The sequence below is a fragment of the Pangasianodon hypophthalmus genome, chromosome 29 (genome assembly GCF_027358585.1).
Source record: "Pangasianodon hypophthalmus isolate fPanHyp1 chromosome 29, fPanHyp1.pri, whole genome shotgun sequence".
NCBI lineage: Eukaryota > Metazoa > Chordata > Actinopteri > Siluriformes > Pangasiidae > Pangasianodon > Pangasianodon hypophthalmus.
In genome coordinates, this window is record NC_069738.1 from 250,550 (window position 1) to 266,056 (window position 15,507).

Here is a 15,507-nt window from a genome sequence, read left to right on the forward strand (position 1 = left end):
GCAGGCTACTTGTTGGTACCTCGCATAGTGAAGGCTGCAGCAGGGGGCAAAGCTTTCTCTTTCAAAATCTCACAGTTATTTAACAGCCTTCCAGTTAGTGTTTGGGGCTCAGACACAGTCTCAGTGTTTAAGTCTGGGCTAAAAACATGTTTATTTTTTTTCCAATGCTCATTCATGGGTGGTTAACATAACACAGATACAGCAGAGCGCTGGTGTTGATAAAATATCAACAAGTCATTATTACAAGTCTATATTTAACCACCACAAAGATCAAATGAACGCAATCCTTTGTTTTAATTACATGTAATTGACTCCCAGCAATTATGGTAAGAGATCATTTTATTATAAAATTTATAATTTGAGTAGCATCTAAATGTAATCATTTTGCCCCTACTACTGTCTGGTATCCACCAAAAATGCATGAGCATGTCACATGTATCAATATTGCAGTGATTTTATTTAGAATATTTTTCCTCATCCCCTCTGAAACAGCCCAGTAGCATGGCTAGGACATTCCACGAAGCAGTGCTTTATGAAAGAGTGGCAAAAAGAAAGTATTCCCTGAAAAAAGCCATGCCATGTAGAAATAGATAATCTGGACCATAGCCAAAAAGTAGAATTTTGACCAAACACTGCTTATCACCCTGAGAACCCCTCTGTGAACCATCGTGGTGGCAGCATCATGCTGTAAGAATGCTTTTCTTCAGCAGGGAAACTGGTCAAGGGCAAGTGCAGCATAGATACAGCCGTTTTATTTTAGAATACTGGATAATCCTAAAATAAAACCTGACCCAGTCTTACTCTCCAACAAAAGAACGACTTAAGGCACACTGCCATGTAATATATGAGTGTTTCAAAATCAAGAACCTGAATGTGTTAGAATGGCCCAGTCAAAGTCCAGCCATCGATCCAATTGAGAATCTGTGGCAACACCTGAGATTTGCTCAGTTCACCAATGGTCTCCATGGATTCAAATGTGAAGCAGTTTCAAGAATAGGCAAGAAAATCAGGATCCAGATGTGCAACGTTGATAAAGTTAAATTTTCACACCAAACTTTGTTGTACACAAGTATAATAACAAAGATTTCTTATCTAGAGACATATGCTAGGGAACTTCCAGCTGTAATTGCACCCAAAGCTGATACTGAACCATGGAAGTGATGCAACCAAGAAACGTCCACTTTTGTGTTTGTTTAATGTTTATGTCAAATAAAATATTTTGCATTTTCTCATCTAAGACATGTTGTGGAAATAAAATGGTAAAATTCCATTTCAAATTCAGACTGTAACACTTCAAAATGTAGCACGGTCCAAGGGTGGTGCAGTGCAGGGTGAAATGATGCCAGAAACTTACCTGGAAATACAATCCATTGTATGAGCAACCACACTGCTCCACAGGCACACAGTTTCCACCACTCCTTACAAAGCCTTCGTCACAGAAACAGCCCTCTCTGCATGCTGTGTCACACGTAGCATTTATGTAGCTGGCACAGGTGTCTCCACAGTCTGAGCCACATAGCTCATAATGACTGTTCATGGGGCAGTCCATACCTGAGGAATTAGCATATACTGTATAATGATATGGCATTTCACTGTGTGACTTTACTTACACATCTGATACTTGCAGTTGTTTAATTCTGCATTGGATTTTAGATGAGTTATGGTTTAATAATGGTCAGGAAAAAAAATACTGATTCCTGATAATGAATCTGGTGTAGACACATATATTTTAGTTTCATCATTTGTGAACTACACTTTATTGTTTTCACTTCCTTGTTGAGTTACTTACGGCATGTCGTGTTTTCTCTCCAGGGGTAAATCCTGACATTGGCAGACTGACATTTACCAACATACGTTTCAATGGAACGGCACAGTACATCACTTCTGTGCCCAGAGAGGCATAGATCAAAGACACAGTCATTAAAATAGGCCTGAGGATCAACATGTGCATGACAGAAACTCAAAGGACCCCGATTGTCAATTATGATTGCACACAGAGACTGTGCTATAGATGGGTCTTGGCATGCTGAGCATGAGTCTCCACAACCGTGATTACATGTTGTGTCATTCCCCACTTCCCAGTCAGCTCCAAATTCTGAAGCAGAAGAAGTCAGCGTACCAGATCGCATACGGAAATCATCATTGCTGTTACCATTGAAGTCACCACAGAGGCCACATGTGGCTCCACTGTAATTCCCTGGAACTGTGATTAGCACCACCCAAGAGCCATCGTAACTCACACTTAGGCCAAAGTCAGTTGTAATATATGTATTCTGTCCACTGGAGTAAACTGACACACGGCCAGAGTCGAGAAGGGCAGGAAGGTTCCTGGTTTCACTATCAATCTGGTAGAAAGAAAGGTAAATCAAAAAGCAGCTTCCATAGTATTAAAGTATTTATTTTTTTCTTCAATATTTACCGTAAATCTATTTGAACTGCCTTTCAGCACATAGAGTTTTTTTACACCAATTTTGAATCGTTATAAGCTTTATTTAATCAGCCTAACATTTTAGCAACAGTGCACTTGTCAGTAGTGAAATTGGTTTTATGGTAAGAAAAATCATTTTTATTGCTCACCTTTGCTGTGCCATACATATTGCGTGAAACGTGCACCAGATGTCCTGAAACATTGACATTAACTTCAACAGTGATTGACACTGAGAGTCCATTCCATGCTTCATTTCGTGCAGTGACTTCAAAATATGGTAGCCCTAGAGTATCGTTACATACAGTTGCCAGTGTATATTGGCATGTACCCTGGAAATCAAATCTATATCCATCAAAAGAGGTGTAGTGGGGGTCCCCTGAAGCAGAGCATGTAGCACTGGGTTGAGAATGGCAGCCATATTCTCCATCAATGACACGGCATATTTCCTGATCTTGACAAGATGATGAACTACAGTGGACGATACCTGAGGTCCCATCACAGACACAATGGACAAGACACTGCTCACCATACCAGAACTGCTCTCCACTCTGCCTGTAACGGCCTTCATGAAAACAGCCACAACCAGTAGGGGGAACACACTGGTCTCCACTTAGCAGAAGCCCATTATCACACTGGCATCCTTCTTGGCAGTATTGAGTGCAAGGGAAGGGAAAAGACAGACTGGGACAGGCTGCAGGGCAGGAAGTGCCACATTCCTCAAAGTGGCTATGGGCTGGGCATGGGAAATCTGAAGAAGAATATAATTCTAGTTAGCTTGCTCTAACTAGACAAACTGACAATTTATGAAAATAAAAAAAGCAAATATAGTCTAGAAGCAAATATAATCTAAAGCTAATATTTCCAGTACTCACCACAGTTGGTAATATTTCTCCATTCTCCTACACTAATGCCATTTTGCTTGCAGAGTACAGAGTAGGCTTGTAGAGCCTCACACAAGGCCTCTATGGCACCATGGGTCTGTTCCAAATTGTGTCTGCAATGTGCTATCCATATGTAAGGGTTCAGACTGCTGTGGCACTGAGCAAATGGCCCATCTGTAGAGGCCATGATGCTGCAGTACTCAGTGAACTCGCTTCTGTTCTGTCCTGGTTGGATGACGTCTGATTCTATGCAGTTGGCTGAATGAGACCCATTTCTCCAGCTATCCCCAAACACCTGTGCAGTATTTAACAAGACTCCACCTGGGCTGTAAAATTCATCTCCTTGGTTTCCATTGAAATTCCCACACAAGCCTCCAAGTGTACCATTGTAGGTGCTGGGTGCAGTGATTCTGATTAGCTGTGACCAGTCAGCTCTCACAGTTACCCCAAAGGATGTTTCTATAATGATACTGTTCACACTGCTGTGGTAGATAAGGATTTGACTATTGCCAACACTGAAAGGTAGAGCAACTACCTGGCCATCAACCTGAAGGAGAAGGTCATAAGTGATTGTGATTATTATTATTGCACTGTATCACTTAAACATGCATAGGCATATTAATGCATTCTCTCAATTTTGTAAAAGAAACCTACCTGCACACTTCCTCCTTCTTTCATGTCTATGGAGATCCGTTTTCCATCTGTCTCAAATTTAAGCAACTTTGAGAAGCCCTGAAGACCCATGGGAACTTTCTGTATGATCACTGCAAAGTTAGCTAGTAGGGATGATCCTATAACTCTTGTGAGGGTGAGTTCACAGGCTCCAGGATAACTGAAAGCCAGTTCATCAAAGGTGTGATATGAGCCTAGTCGGTCAACCCAACAGGTGGAATAACTGATAGGTCTGCAGCCCCTTACACCATTATTGGTGGTACACATCTCCTGTGGGCCACACTGATGATGTTGACAGCTCATTACCATATTGGTGCAGGTGCATAGCCTGCCACAGTCACTGTCCAATACCACTGATTGACCCTCAGCATAGTAAAGTCCTTCAAAAGTGCAACCACAGTTACTCTGAAGAACACATTCACCACCACTTAGGACATATCCTGCATCACAGATACAGCTTTCCTGATTTGGTAAGGTGCAGTGTAAAGGTGCAGAGGGGTTACTGCATGTTGCTGGGCAGCTTGTTCCCTGGAATTCATAGTGACTGTGGACAGGGCATGGCATTTCTAGGAGTAAATGGAAGGATAGAAGTACAATTAAATTTGAAGCTTGAATAAGTTTCTAGTCATGCTTATTATACTTTGTAACACCATTACAGAGAAGTACCCTATATGGTCAAAAGTTGTGGATATCTGACTATCATGCCTATATGCACTTTTTGAAAATCCAATTCCATCCCTTTGGGGATTTCTGCCAATTCAGCCACAAGAGCATTGGTGAGGTCAGGCCCTGACAAGAAGGTTTGGTGTGCAGTCAGTGTTCCAATTCATACCAAAGGTGTTGAGTGGGTTTCAGAGCCCTGGTTTGAGTCATTCAAGTTCTTTGACACCAATCTTAACAAACCAGTGTCTTTATAAAGCTTGCTTGTGTACATCAGCATTTTCCTGCTGAAACAATTTTGTTTTCTACAGCATACAATGGCATTCTGGACAATTGTGTGCATTCATCTTTGTGGCAAAGGTTTGGAGGACCACATTTTGGTGTGGACATCAGGTGTCCACATACTTTTGTCCATATAGTGTATTTTGCTTACCACAGAATCCTGGTCTCCTCCACTGACCCAGCTGTATGCCTTGCTGCTGGCACTGAGTAGCATAAACACTGATTGTTCCACACAGAATTGGCTGGTATCCACCTCCCACACATAGATCATATACACAGCTGTTTATAAAGGTCTGAGGTGACAGACTTGAGTGGCAGTTGGCAAAGGGACCATTAATATCTGCCATGATCCCACAGTGATCCGAGTTATTATAAAGGTTGCTCTGATCTGTGGTACAACCTGCACATTCTAGGCCTGAGCACTGGGTCTTCTCGCAGCCGGGGTCATTGTCACCCTGTGCCTTCCAGGAGTTTCCAAATTCCAAGTCTGAGCTCAAGATTTCTCCTGAAGGTGTGCGGAAGTCATCATCTTGGCGGTAATTAAAGTTACCACACAGGCCACATGTGCTGTTTTGGTACTCATATGGTACATTGATGGTCACATACCTATATGTATCATATGTAACAACCAGTCCAAAATCTGTGCTGATGACTATAGAACCACCTGATCGATAGACCTGAATGGAACCATTGTTAAGGCTGAATGGTGTTACTGCAAACGTTCCATTCACCTGTAGAGACAATGAGAATAATATTAGTAAGTTCAAAAAGAGCAGAAAACTTTCACTGAAGAACTGTAGTCATTCTGACCTTGGCCTCATATGGATGACCTTTCACCAGTTCCAGTTCTTTGTCATAGACAAATACCCTAACCAGGCGTATCCATGACAGATATGTACTACCCCGATGCTCATTCTTTCCTTCAACGCGATAGTATGGCACGTCATTTCCACAGGCCTGAAAAGAATGATATAGTCAGATACTTTAAGAGAGTGAATATGCAATATTAGATTTCCCATTAATTCTAACCAACAAAACAAATGCTTTTAAACCTCAGACAGGATGTAGGTACAGATTCCTTGAAAGGGAAAGCTTCGACCATCGAAGGTGATGTAGTGGGGATCAGTATAAACGGTGCAGGTTTTGCGTGGTATATTTTGGCAGCCAAACTGGAACGCAGCAGGACGGCAGGCTTGAGAAAATGTGCATGGCTGTGAGATGCACTGGAGACCTGCCTGGGTGCAAGTGCATTTTTGCTGGCAAGAGTTATCCGTCCAGAACGTGGTATCACGTGGCACAGAGGTGCCTAGTAGAATAAAGGAGTTAGGTCAGATTCTAGTTTGTAAAGGTAAATGTGAACTGTGTGACAATTGACTTTCAATCACATATATTATTGTATGTATCTTGTAGTGGCATTACCATTAAAATGACACATTTGTGATCCATGATCTACACGAAATGCCCATCTTCCTGAGACATGCACATTACTGCTGTAGGTGAAACTTGTGTAGTTGTTTTGAAAAGACCCAGGAATTGAGAAATAGTCATTGGAACTAGCTGTGTCGTAACCAGCCTAGCAATAGCAATCAAGAAAGTAAAATGATCAAACATGTTTCGTCAACTTTACAGGTTAGAGTATGCTTATGGACTAATGGTCAAAAAGTTACCTGCACATGGTGGGATGTTGGAGCAATCACACCGTAGTTCATCAGAATAAATGAAAGATGGCCATTGGAAATCAAAACTACTTGGAAAGATGTTTCCTAAAAAAAACAGAATGCAAATATGTGATATTAAAAAAGACAAATTTTCCATCAGATAAACTTTTTTTTTTTTACAGACTTGACATGTAAAATAATATATTGTTATTTGTCAAGAATTCACACATGGTGGCCATTAAAATTCTAAGATTCTGAAAAGAATATCTTACCGTGCCAGAGTAAGAATAGTATGCTACTCGATCCCATGTTGCAACAAAGACCCAGGTGGCACTGAAACTCAGCTGGGGGAAATATTGATTTATGTCTTGAGTAGCTTGAGTGAGAACACTGCCAGAAGTGTACTGCTGATATGAAATGACACCATTTCCACGATTATCGATATCTGTCCAAAATGGAGCAATGATGTCCCGTCCACCATGCGCAGGGAATTGGTAGGGAGTGAAACTGTTCCATGGGTTATTAAAGGTTAAGTGTCCATTGTTGTTTACCTACAGAAAAAAGACACCTTATTCCAGTTCTCATGAATCATGATTAATTCATGCATACTAATAAAATATCCAATATATTATACATCTGTTTTTGTAAAAGTACCAAATACCAAATACTAAGAAATTCTGAAATTCATGTAAATATTTCTAATATTTACTACTTTTCTAATATTTACTACTCTACTTTTCATAAGTTGTTGCTAATAATATCATTTGTATGAAAACCTTTGTGTTAAATTGAAAAAGAATGTCAAATAAAAGCATTTTCACTAGTGGCCTCAGAATTTTTCAGACCCCACTGTACATATAATACTAATATTTAACATATTAAAAATTAATATTGATAACTGTAGTACCTGACAATGTGATTTGTTTTAAATCTTTGACCTGTATCAACAACTCTTATATATTCTTTTACTATCTATGTTATAGTGAATGCCTTCTTGTCTTAAAGGATATTCTTTGTCAGCATTTATCTTCATGCTCTTGGGTTGCATCAGAATGGACTAACTTTCATGGGCTCTTCATAGAATAATTTGGTTTTATGCAAACTGAATTTTGTGGGTAAGTTAATCTAAAGGGTTTTTTTTCTTTTTTACAAAGTGGCACTTTACTTTTGAGTAATGCAGTGCACTCCAAACAAATGATATCCTTCGATTCTGAACTTGAATCTGAAACATAAAGCCTATTTGTTTGTTCATTCATTTCTAAACATTCTATTTTAATCCTCGACTCTTCTTTTTTAATAAATCATGGCCCTATTAGAAAGGCTAAATGCACCCACAAATGTCTGCAAATTCATTGCTTCTTAGGCAGATGTCTCCAGTGCTGTAGTGAGTTTCTAGTCTGTTGTGAATAATTTTCATAAGTGCATGTGATAAATTGCAGTAGAGGATCTGCTACAGAAGCTGTGATTGTCCAAGTGTTGAGTCGCTGTGGTTTTTAAAAATATATATATTTATTGGTTCTGCTACAGCAGTTTTTTAACTACTTGGTTCAGTCTACTGTACTATACTGCTAGACCCACTTGTGGACTACAGACTGACAACTGACTACCAAGTCCTCATGAAATAAAAAAAAAGAAGATTAGCTCTTATTTGAGTCTTTTACTTCAATTACAGTCAATGTGACAATTTGAATTTAGAACATTAAAAACATTTTGCTTACAAACATTTGGTTGTATGTGTTTCCAAAATATATAAATGGTTGCTGAAGAGTGATGACAGATGAACTTCCATCATCTATCTTTCCATTTACTATATCTCCAAGTCCAAATGGGTAGAAGTATCCTAAGACAGCAGATCAGATATGCAAAACATTAAACCAGGAGAAGACAAAATCAGTATGAATATAAAAAATATCTTGTATTAATTCACATTACTAAGGCATAGAATGTGTTATAAATCAGAGCCTATTACTACTTAATTGTTCAATAATAATGCAAGGTGACCTCAGGTGGCTCCGATTAAACACTAAAATGAAATAAATAAAAGGACTCACATTATTGTGAAGGCATACCAGTTGCTAAACTACTAGCTTTGATTTATGTCCAGGAGCTTTTAAATATAGCTATAAATATACCTAGCTTGTAGGTATTTCAGAACAATAACTGGTTGGAAACCTAATATAATCCAGCATTAAATAGTTTTACTAAGAGTCACTGAACTCTATAGGTAAAGAACTGTCCTTCAGTTCCTCTCTCTCCCCCGACTCTAGTGTGCTGCAGGGTTTTTTTTTTTTTTTGACATCAGATATTTGTTACTAGCCAAAGACAAAAACCAGCATAAAGACAGGTTAGGGTAGGATCATAAAGTTAAGACACTAGACTTCTACTCAGAAGGTTGTGAGTTCAAATTCCAGCTCTGCCAAGTTGTCACTGCTGGGACCTTCAACAAGGACCTTAACCTTTACTCCTGAAGTACCTTCTAAAACAAATGTCAAGGCATAGAATCCCAGGCTTTCTGTAAATTGACAAAAAAATTTTAATGGATTAGCATGTTCCCATGAACCCCTTACAAAGCTGTGCATTATTAAAGCCTGCTTTATAAGGCCTGCTGATCTACTGTACCAAAAGCCTGGGCAGAACCTGCATTGTTTCTCTTGAATCCAAAGTTTTCAGAGTTCTCCAAAACCCTGTGATAGACTTTTTCTGGGAGACTCAATTATGTGGTTTCCCTTTCATTTCGACCATCTCAGGTTGCCAGGCTGTCCTGGATCTCCATGCAACACTGAAGAAGCATATCAAACTCCAACCTTGTCCAGTGCCTTCAAAATCTGCCAAATCTCATCCACTCCTGCAGCCTTGCCACTATGGCTCAGGTAAATCTGGTTGATGCCCAGGGCAACAAATCCTACTCAACACCAAGGCGAGATCAAATGACAGCTCTTTCCCTCTATTCACCCAAGGGTTTTGTTTCACTTCATATAAAAATGGTTTCTTCACAGATAATAAAAGATAAATATACAATACAATAAAATACATCACAAAACAAAATAATAAAATATATCACAATTAAAATACATTTCATTGTGATGTATTTTACTGAGGGGTATTTAAATCTGGGCAGTAGTTTGGGCAGTAGTGATTGAGAGGATTATTTAGCTGTGGGGTATTTGTGCTTGAGGGGGTATTTAGTTATGGGGTATTTTTGGTTGAGGGGGTATTTAGATTTGGATGTACCTGTGTTGGGATATTTAGCTGTGGAAGTCTCCATCAAAACCACATCATCATCCCTTTTTTAAATAATAAAGTGCTAATTTAAGTGCTTCATGAAGCGGTATGCATTTAGTCTTTGAAGACAGCCAGTGACTCAGCAGTTCAGACAACCATGGGGAGGTTCACTCCACCACCTAGATGCCAGGACAGAGAAGTGCCTTGATGCATGTTTCGATGGACCTTGAGAGTTGATGGGTCCAACGAAGCAGTGCTAGAAGGCAAGGCTTTGTAGGCAAACTTTATATAGCAGCTTCTCATATTCACATTGTTTTTCCATTAGTGATACACTAGCATACTAGCATGATGCTGATGGCTAGTGAGAGCTGGATGAAAATGTGTGACACATCTGCCAAATATGTGTACAATACACCAGTGTTAATATCACAGACATATGGCTATAAAGTGTGCAAACACTAGGGTGACCATACATCCTCTTTTTCCTGGACATGTCCTCTTTTGGGTATCTAAAAAATGCATATGGCCAGGATTTCAAAACTCTTTAAAAATGTCTGAGTTTTCACTATGCCTTCATGTGAGGGCAGTGATGGCTCAAGAGTTAAGGCTTTGGGTTACTGATTTACATTTTCTGCATTTGGCAGACATCCTTATCCAGAGCAACTTATATTTATCTAATTTTTTTTTATACAACTGAGCAGTTGAGGGTTAAGGGCCTTGCTCAAGGGCCCAGCAGTGGCAGCTTGGTGGTGCTGGGGATTGAACTCATGACCTTCCAATCAGTAATCCAACAGCTTAACCACTGAGCTGATCAGAAGGTTGGGGATCAAGCCCCAGCACTGCCAAGCTGCCACAGCTGTATCGTGCCTGAACATGTGCTCTGACCCCAGCTTCCTAACTAAGCTGAGATATGTGAAAAAGAATTTCACTGTGCTTTAATGTACATGTGACAAATAAAGCCTTCTTCTTTGATATTTGTTTCTACAATTGCCACACATTCTGTGTCTGTATTTCCATTGCTTTAACCCATCTTTTTAGGTCTCACCTTCCTGCCTGCCACATTTGGTGATGAGTCACCTTAGTGAAAGCAAGTTATTTTTCATTTGTTACATTCTAATCCACACTCTTGTTTTGTTATATGCTACTAAGAGTCTAAAGGATAGCCACAGGTCGGGTGATCAGTAAACAGGACTGAAGATGGAAGGGACAAACTCGGAAACCAAAACTAAGTAAGTCAAGCCCAAAAAGAGAAAACACTAAAGAGGCTGGCTTGAAATTGTCACTACAAAATGCAGAAGTGAAACCTCATAATGGGCGCGAGTGTAAGTGTGCGCCTTATACTGTGAGACTATTGAGAATAGGTGTGTGTGATTAGAAATCTGGGGATGAAGAATGAGGATAGGTGTTTTGTGACAAATTTGAGTCTGTGGGAATTTGAGTCTGTGTGATCTGGGGAAGTATCTAGACCTGACATGTTGAGGATACTGGGAAACTAAGTTTGTTGTCTCTGGCTGAGCTGTGACAATAAGATTTACTTTAATGTAATGTTACTGCATTAAATTTACAAAAAAATATAATGTGGCTGTCTGATTTATATTGAAGTAGTGACTGCATAAGGGTTACCATAATGTAATATGACTCTGTAAGATTTACATTAATGTCATATGTTTACAAAACAAAACAAAATGTGCTGTGTGGGTATTAGCAGTTTAGAGATTATTTCATTTCTTACTCTGAGAAAAGTATTGTCATTTGGCATCATATAAAATCTAAATTGAAATTTATTTACCTGGTGGTTGGTACAAGATTGTTCCCACTGCAAGAATGAAGATACATAAGATTCAGTGTGACTGCATAATGTTTAGAGGTATTTACATGTATTTAGCTGTGGGGGTCTTTGTGGCAGTGTGGGTATTTAGCCATGTTTGTGGTTGAGGTAGTATTTACTTATGGGGTATTTGTGGTTTAAATGTTAACATAATGTAACTGCATAAATTTTACATTATCATGTGGCTGCATAAGGTTTGTATTAATAATGTGGCTACATGTCTTGGTGTAGAAGGGAGCACTTTCATGGGTCCTTGTTCCTGGTAACTATCAGATTGTGTAATTCTATCCTTAGCTCATCTTAACTCTTCAATATGTCATGTCTGCACAGATATCTGCACTTTCCTCAGTACAGTGCTGCTCAATGACATTTTTACACACATCTTGTCTTGTCTTGTCTTGTCTAATCAGGTTTACATTAATGTAATGTGGCTCCATGAGGTTTAGTCTAAGCTAATTTGGCTGCATAAGGTTTATATTAATGTAATATGGCTGCATAAGAATTTGTGAGACCTCAAATTAGTATAGCATTACCTCAATGTAAAAATCCCTCACTGTAAGACCCACTTAGTCCAACACTACTTTACTGTAGTACTCACTCAGGTAATACTCCCTCACTGCAACACTCCCTCACTGTAAAGCTCAATCTCTGTAATACTCCCGCTTTGTAATTTTCCCACACTTATACTTTATATAATCTCTATATATAAAATGTAAATGGGTGTACTTGGTGTTGTAGTCGTTGTAGTTGGCATTTCAATTATTGTTGTGGTTGGAAGTTGAACAATTTCTAAAAATGAAATACAGATACTGTTCCATTAGAAAATTATATAACATTTTATACATTTAAAAAAAAATTGTTGGAGTCATTTGGCTACTTCTCACGGCTTTTAACAGCACTGTAATACCTACTCACTGCAACGCTAACTTCCTGTAATATTTTCTTATTGTAATGCTCCCTTACTGTAATGCTCTGGCACTTCAATGCTGACTGAATGTAATAGATTATATTACTCGCTCAAAGTAAAACTCCCTCACTGCCACACATCCTCAGTGTAATAAAACCTCACAGGAAATCTCCTTCATTATAATAGTTATTGTGCGCTACTTCTTCGGCAATAGTCCATCACTGCAACACTCCTTTACTATAATACACCCTCACTGCAACAGTCCCTCACTATAATACACCGTCACTGCAACACTCCCTCACTATAATACACCCTCACTGCAACACTCCCTCGCTATAATACACCCTCACTGCAATACTCCGTCACTATAATACTCCCTCACTGCAACACTTTCTCACTATAATACACCCTCACTGCAACACTCCCTCACTATAATACACCCTCACTGCAACACTCCCTCACTATAATACACTCTCACTGCAACACTCCATCACTATAATACACCCTCACTGCAACACTAAATCACTATAATACACCCTCACTATAATACACCCTCACTGCAACACTCCATCACTATAATACACCCTCACTATAATACACACTCACTTCAACACTCCCTCACTATAATACACCCTCACTGCAATACTCCGTCACTATAATACACCCTCACTGCAACACTTTCTCACTATAATACACCCTCACTGCAACACTTTCTCACTATGATACACCCTCACTGCAACAGTCCCTCACTATAATACACCCTCACTGCAACACTCCCTCACTATAATACACCCTCACTGCAACACTCCCTCACTATAATACACCCTCACTGCAACACTCCCTCACTATAATACACCCTCACTGCAACACTAAATCACTATAATACACCCTCACTGCAACACTCCATCACTATAATACACCCTCACTGCAACACTCCCTCACTATAATACACCCTCACTATAATACACACTCACTTCAACACTCCCTCACTATAATACACCCTCACTGCAACACTCCCTCACTATAATACACCCTCACTGCAACACTCCCTCACTATAATACACCCTCACTGCAACACTCCCTCACTATAATACACACTCACTTCAACACTCCCTCACTATAATACACCCTCACTGCAACACTCCCTCACTATAATACACCCTCACTGCAACACTCCCTCACTATAATACACTCTCACTGCAACACTCCCTCACTATAATACACCCTCACTGCAACACTCCCTCACTATAATACACCCTCACTGCAACACTCCCTCACTATAATACACCCTCACTGCAACACTCCCTCACTATAATACACCCTCACTGCAACACTCCCTCAATATAATACAGCCTCACTGCAACACTCCATCACTATAATACACCCTCACTGCAACACTCCCTCACTGCAACACTCCATCACTATAATACACCCTCACTGCAACACTAAATCACTATAATACACCCTCACTATAATACACCCTCACTGCAACACTCCATCACTATAATACACCCTCACTATAATACACTCTCACTGCAACACTCCATCACTATAATACACCCTCACTGCAACACTAAATCACTATAATACACCCTCACTATAATACACCCTCACTGCAACACTCCATCACTATAATACACCCTCACTATAATACACACTCACTTCAACACTCCCTCACTATAATACACCCTCACTGCAATACTCCGTCACTATAATACACCCTCACTGCAATACTCCGTCACTATAATACACCCTCACTGCAACACTTTCTCACTATAATACACCCTCACTGCAACACTTTCTCACTATGATACACCCTCACTGCAACAGTCCCTCACTATAATACACCCTCACTGCAACACTCCCTCACTATAATACACCCTCACTGCAACACTCCCTCACTATAATACACCCTCACTGCAAGACTCCCTCACTATAATACACCGTCACTGCAACACTAAATCACTATAATACACCCTCACTGCAACACTCCATCACTATAATACACCCTCACTGCAACACTCCCTCACTATAATACACCCTCACTATAATACACACTCACTTCAACACTCCCTCACTATAATACACCCTCACTGCAACACTCCCTCACTATAATACACACTCACTTCAACACTCCCTCACTATAATACACCCTCACTGCAACACTCCCTCACTATAATACACCCTCACTGCAACACTCCCTCACTATAATACACTCTCACTGCAACACTCCCTCACTATAATACACCCTCACTGCAACACTCCCTCACTATAATACACCCTCACTGCAACACTCCCTCACTATAATACACCCTCACTGCAACACTCCCTCACTATAATACACCCTCACTGCAACACTCCATCACTATAATACACCCTCACTGCAACACTCTCTCACTATAATACACCCTCACTGCAACACTCCCTTACTGCAACACTCCCTCACTGCAACACTCCCTCACTATAATACACCCTCACTGCAACACTCCCTCACTATAATACACCCTCACTGCAACACTCCCTTACTGCAACACTCCCTCACTGCAACACTCCCTCACTATAATACACCCTCACTGCAACACTCCCTCACTATAATACACCCTCACTGCAACACTCCCTCACTATAATACACCCTCACTGCAACACTCCCTCACTATAATACACCCTCACTGCAACACTCCCTCACTATAATACACCCTCACTGCAACACTTCCTCACTATAATACACCCTCACTGCAACACTCCCTCACTATAATACACTCTCACTGCAACACTCCCTCACTATAATACACCCTCACTGCAACACTCCCTCACTATAATACACCCTCACTGCAACACTCCATCACTATAATACACCCTCACTGCAACACTCCATCACTATAATACACCCTCACTGCAACACTCCATCACTATAATACACCCTCACTATAATACACCCTCACTGCAACACTCCCTCACTATAATACACC

General features: G+C 40.1%; 1 protein-coding gene across 7 annotated transcripts in view; it reads right to left on the minus strand.

Moving 5' to 3' along the window:
* Positions 1-15,507, minus strand: part of LOC117596420 (alpha-tectorin) — an 87,460-nt gene that overhangs the window by 9,631 nt on the left and 62,322 nt on the right. For 5 of the 7 annotated variants that reach the window (XM_053231204.1, XM_053231200.1, XM_053231203.1 and 2 more), the window contains 14 exons: positions 12,358-12,420; positions 11,593-11,619; positions 8,300-8,421; positions 6,854-7,132; positions 6,591-6,686; positions 6,343-6,496; positions 5,976-6,229; positions 5,734-5,880; positions 5,075-5,654; positions 3,964-4,547; positions 3,301-3,856; positions 2,578-3,176; positions 1,790-2,345; positions 1,355-1,551 (listed from right to left, as the gene is read on the minus strand). In XM_053231204.1, the coding sequence (XP_053087179.1) occupies positions 1,355-1,551; positions 1,790-2,345; positions 2,578-3,176; positions 3,301-3,856; positions 3,964-4,547; positions 5,075-5,654; positions 5,734-5,880; positions 5,976-6,229; positions 6,343-6,496; positions 6,591-6,686; positions 6,854-7,132; positions 8,300-8,421; positions 11,593-11,619; positions 12,358-12,420 (4,214 nt within the window). The remainder of the gene's footprint in view (positions 1-1,354; positions 1,552-1,789; positions 2,346-2,577; positions 3,177-3,300; positions 3,857-3,963; positions 4,548-5,074; positions 5,655-5,733; positions 5,881-5,975; positions 6,230-6,342; positions 6,497-6,590; positions 6,687-6,853; positions 7,133-8,299; positions 8,422-11,592; positions 11,620-12,357; positions 12,421-15,507) is intronic. The other 2 variants (XM_053231205.1, XM_053231201.1) reach the window with 1 other exon arrangement.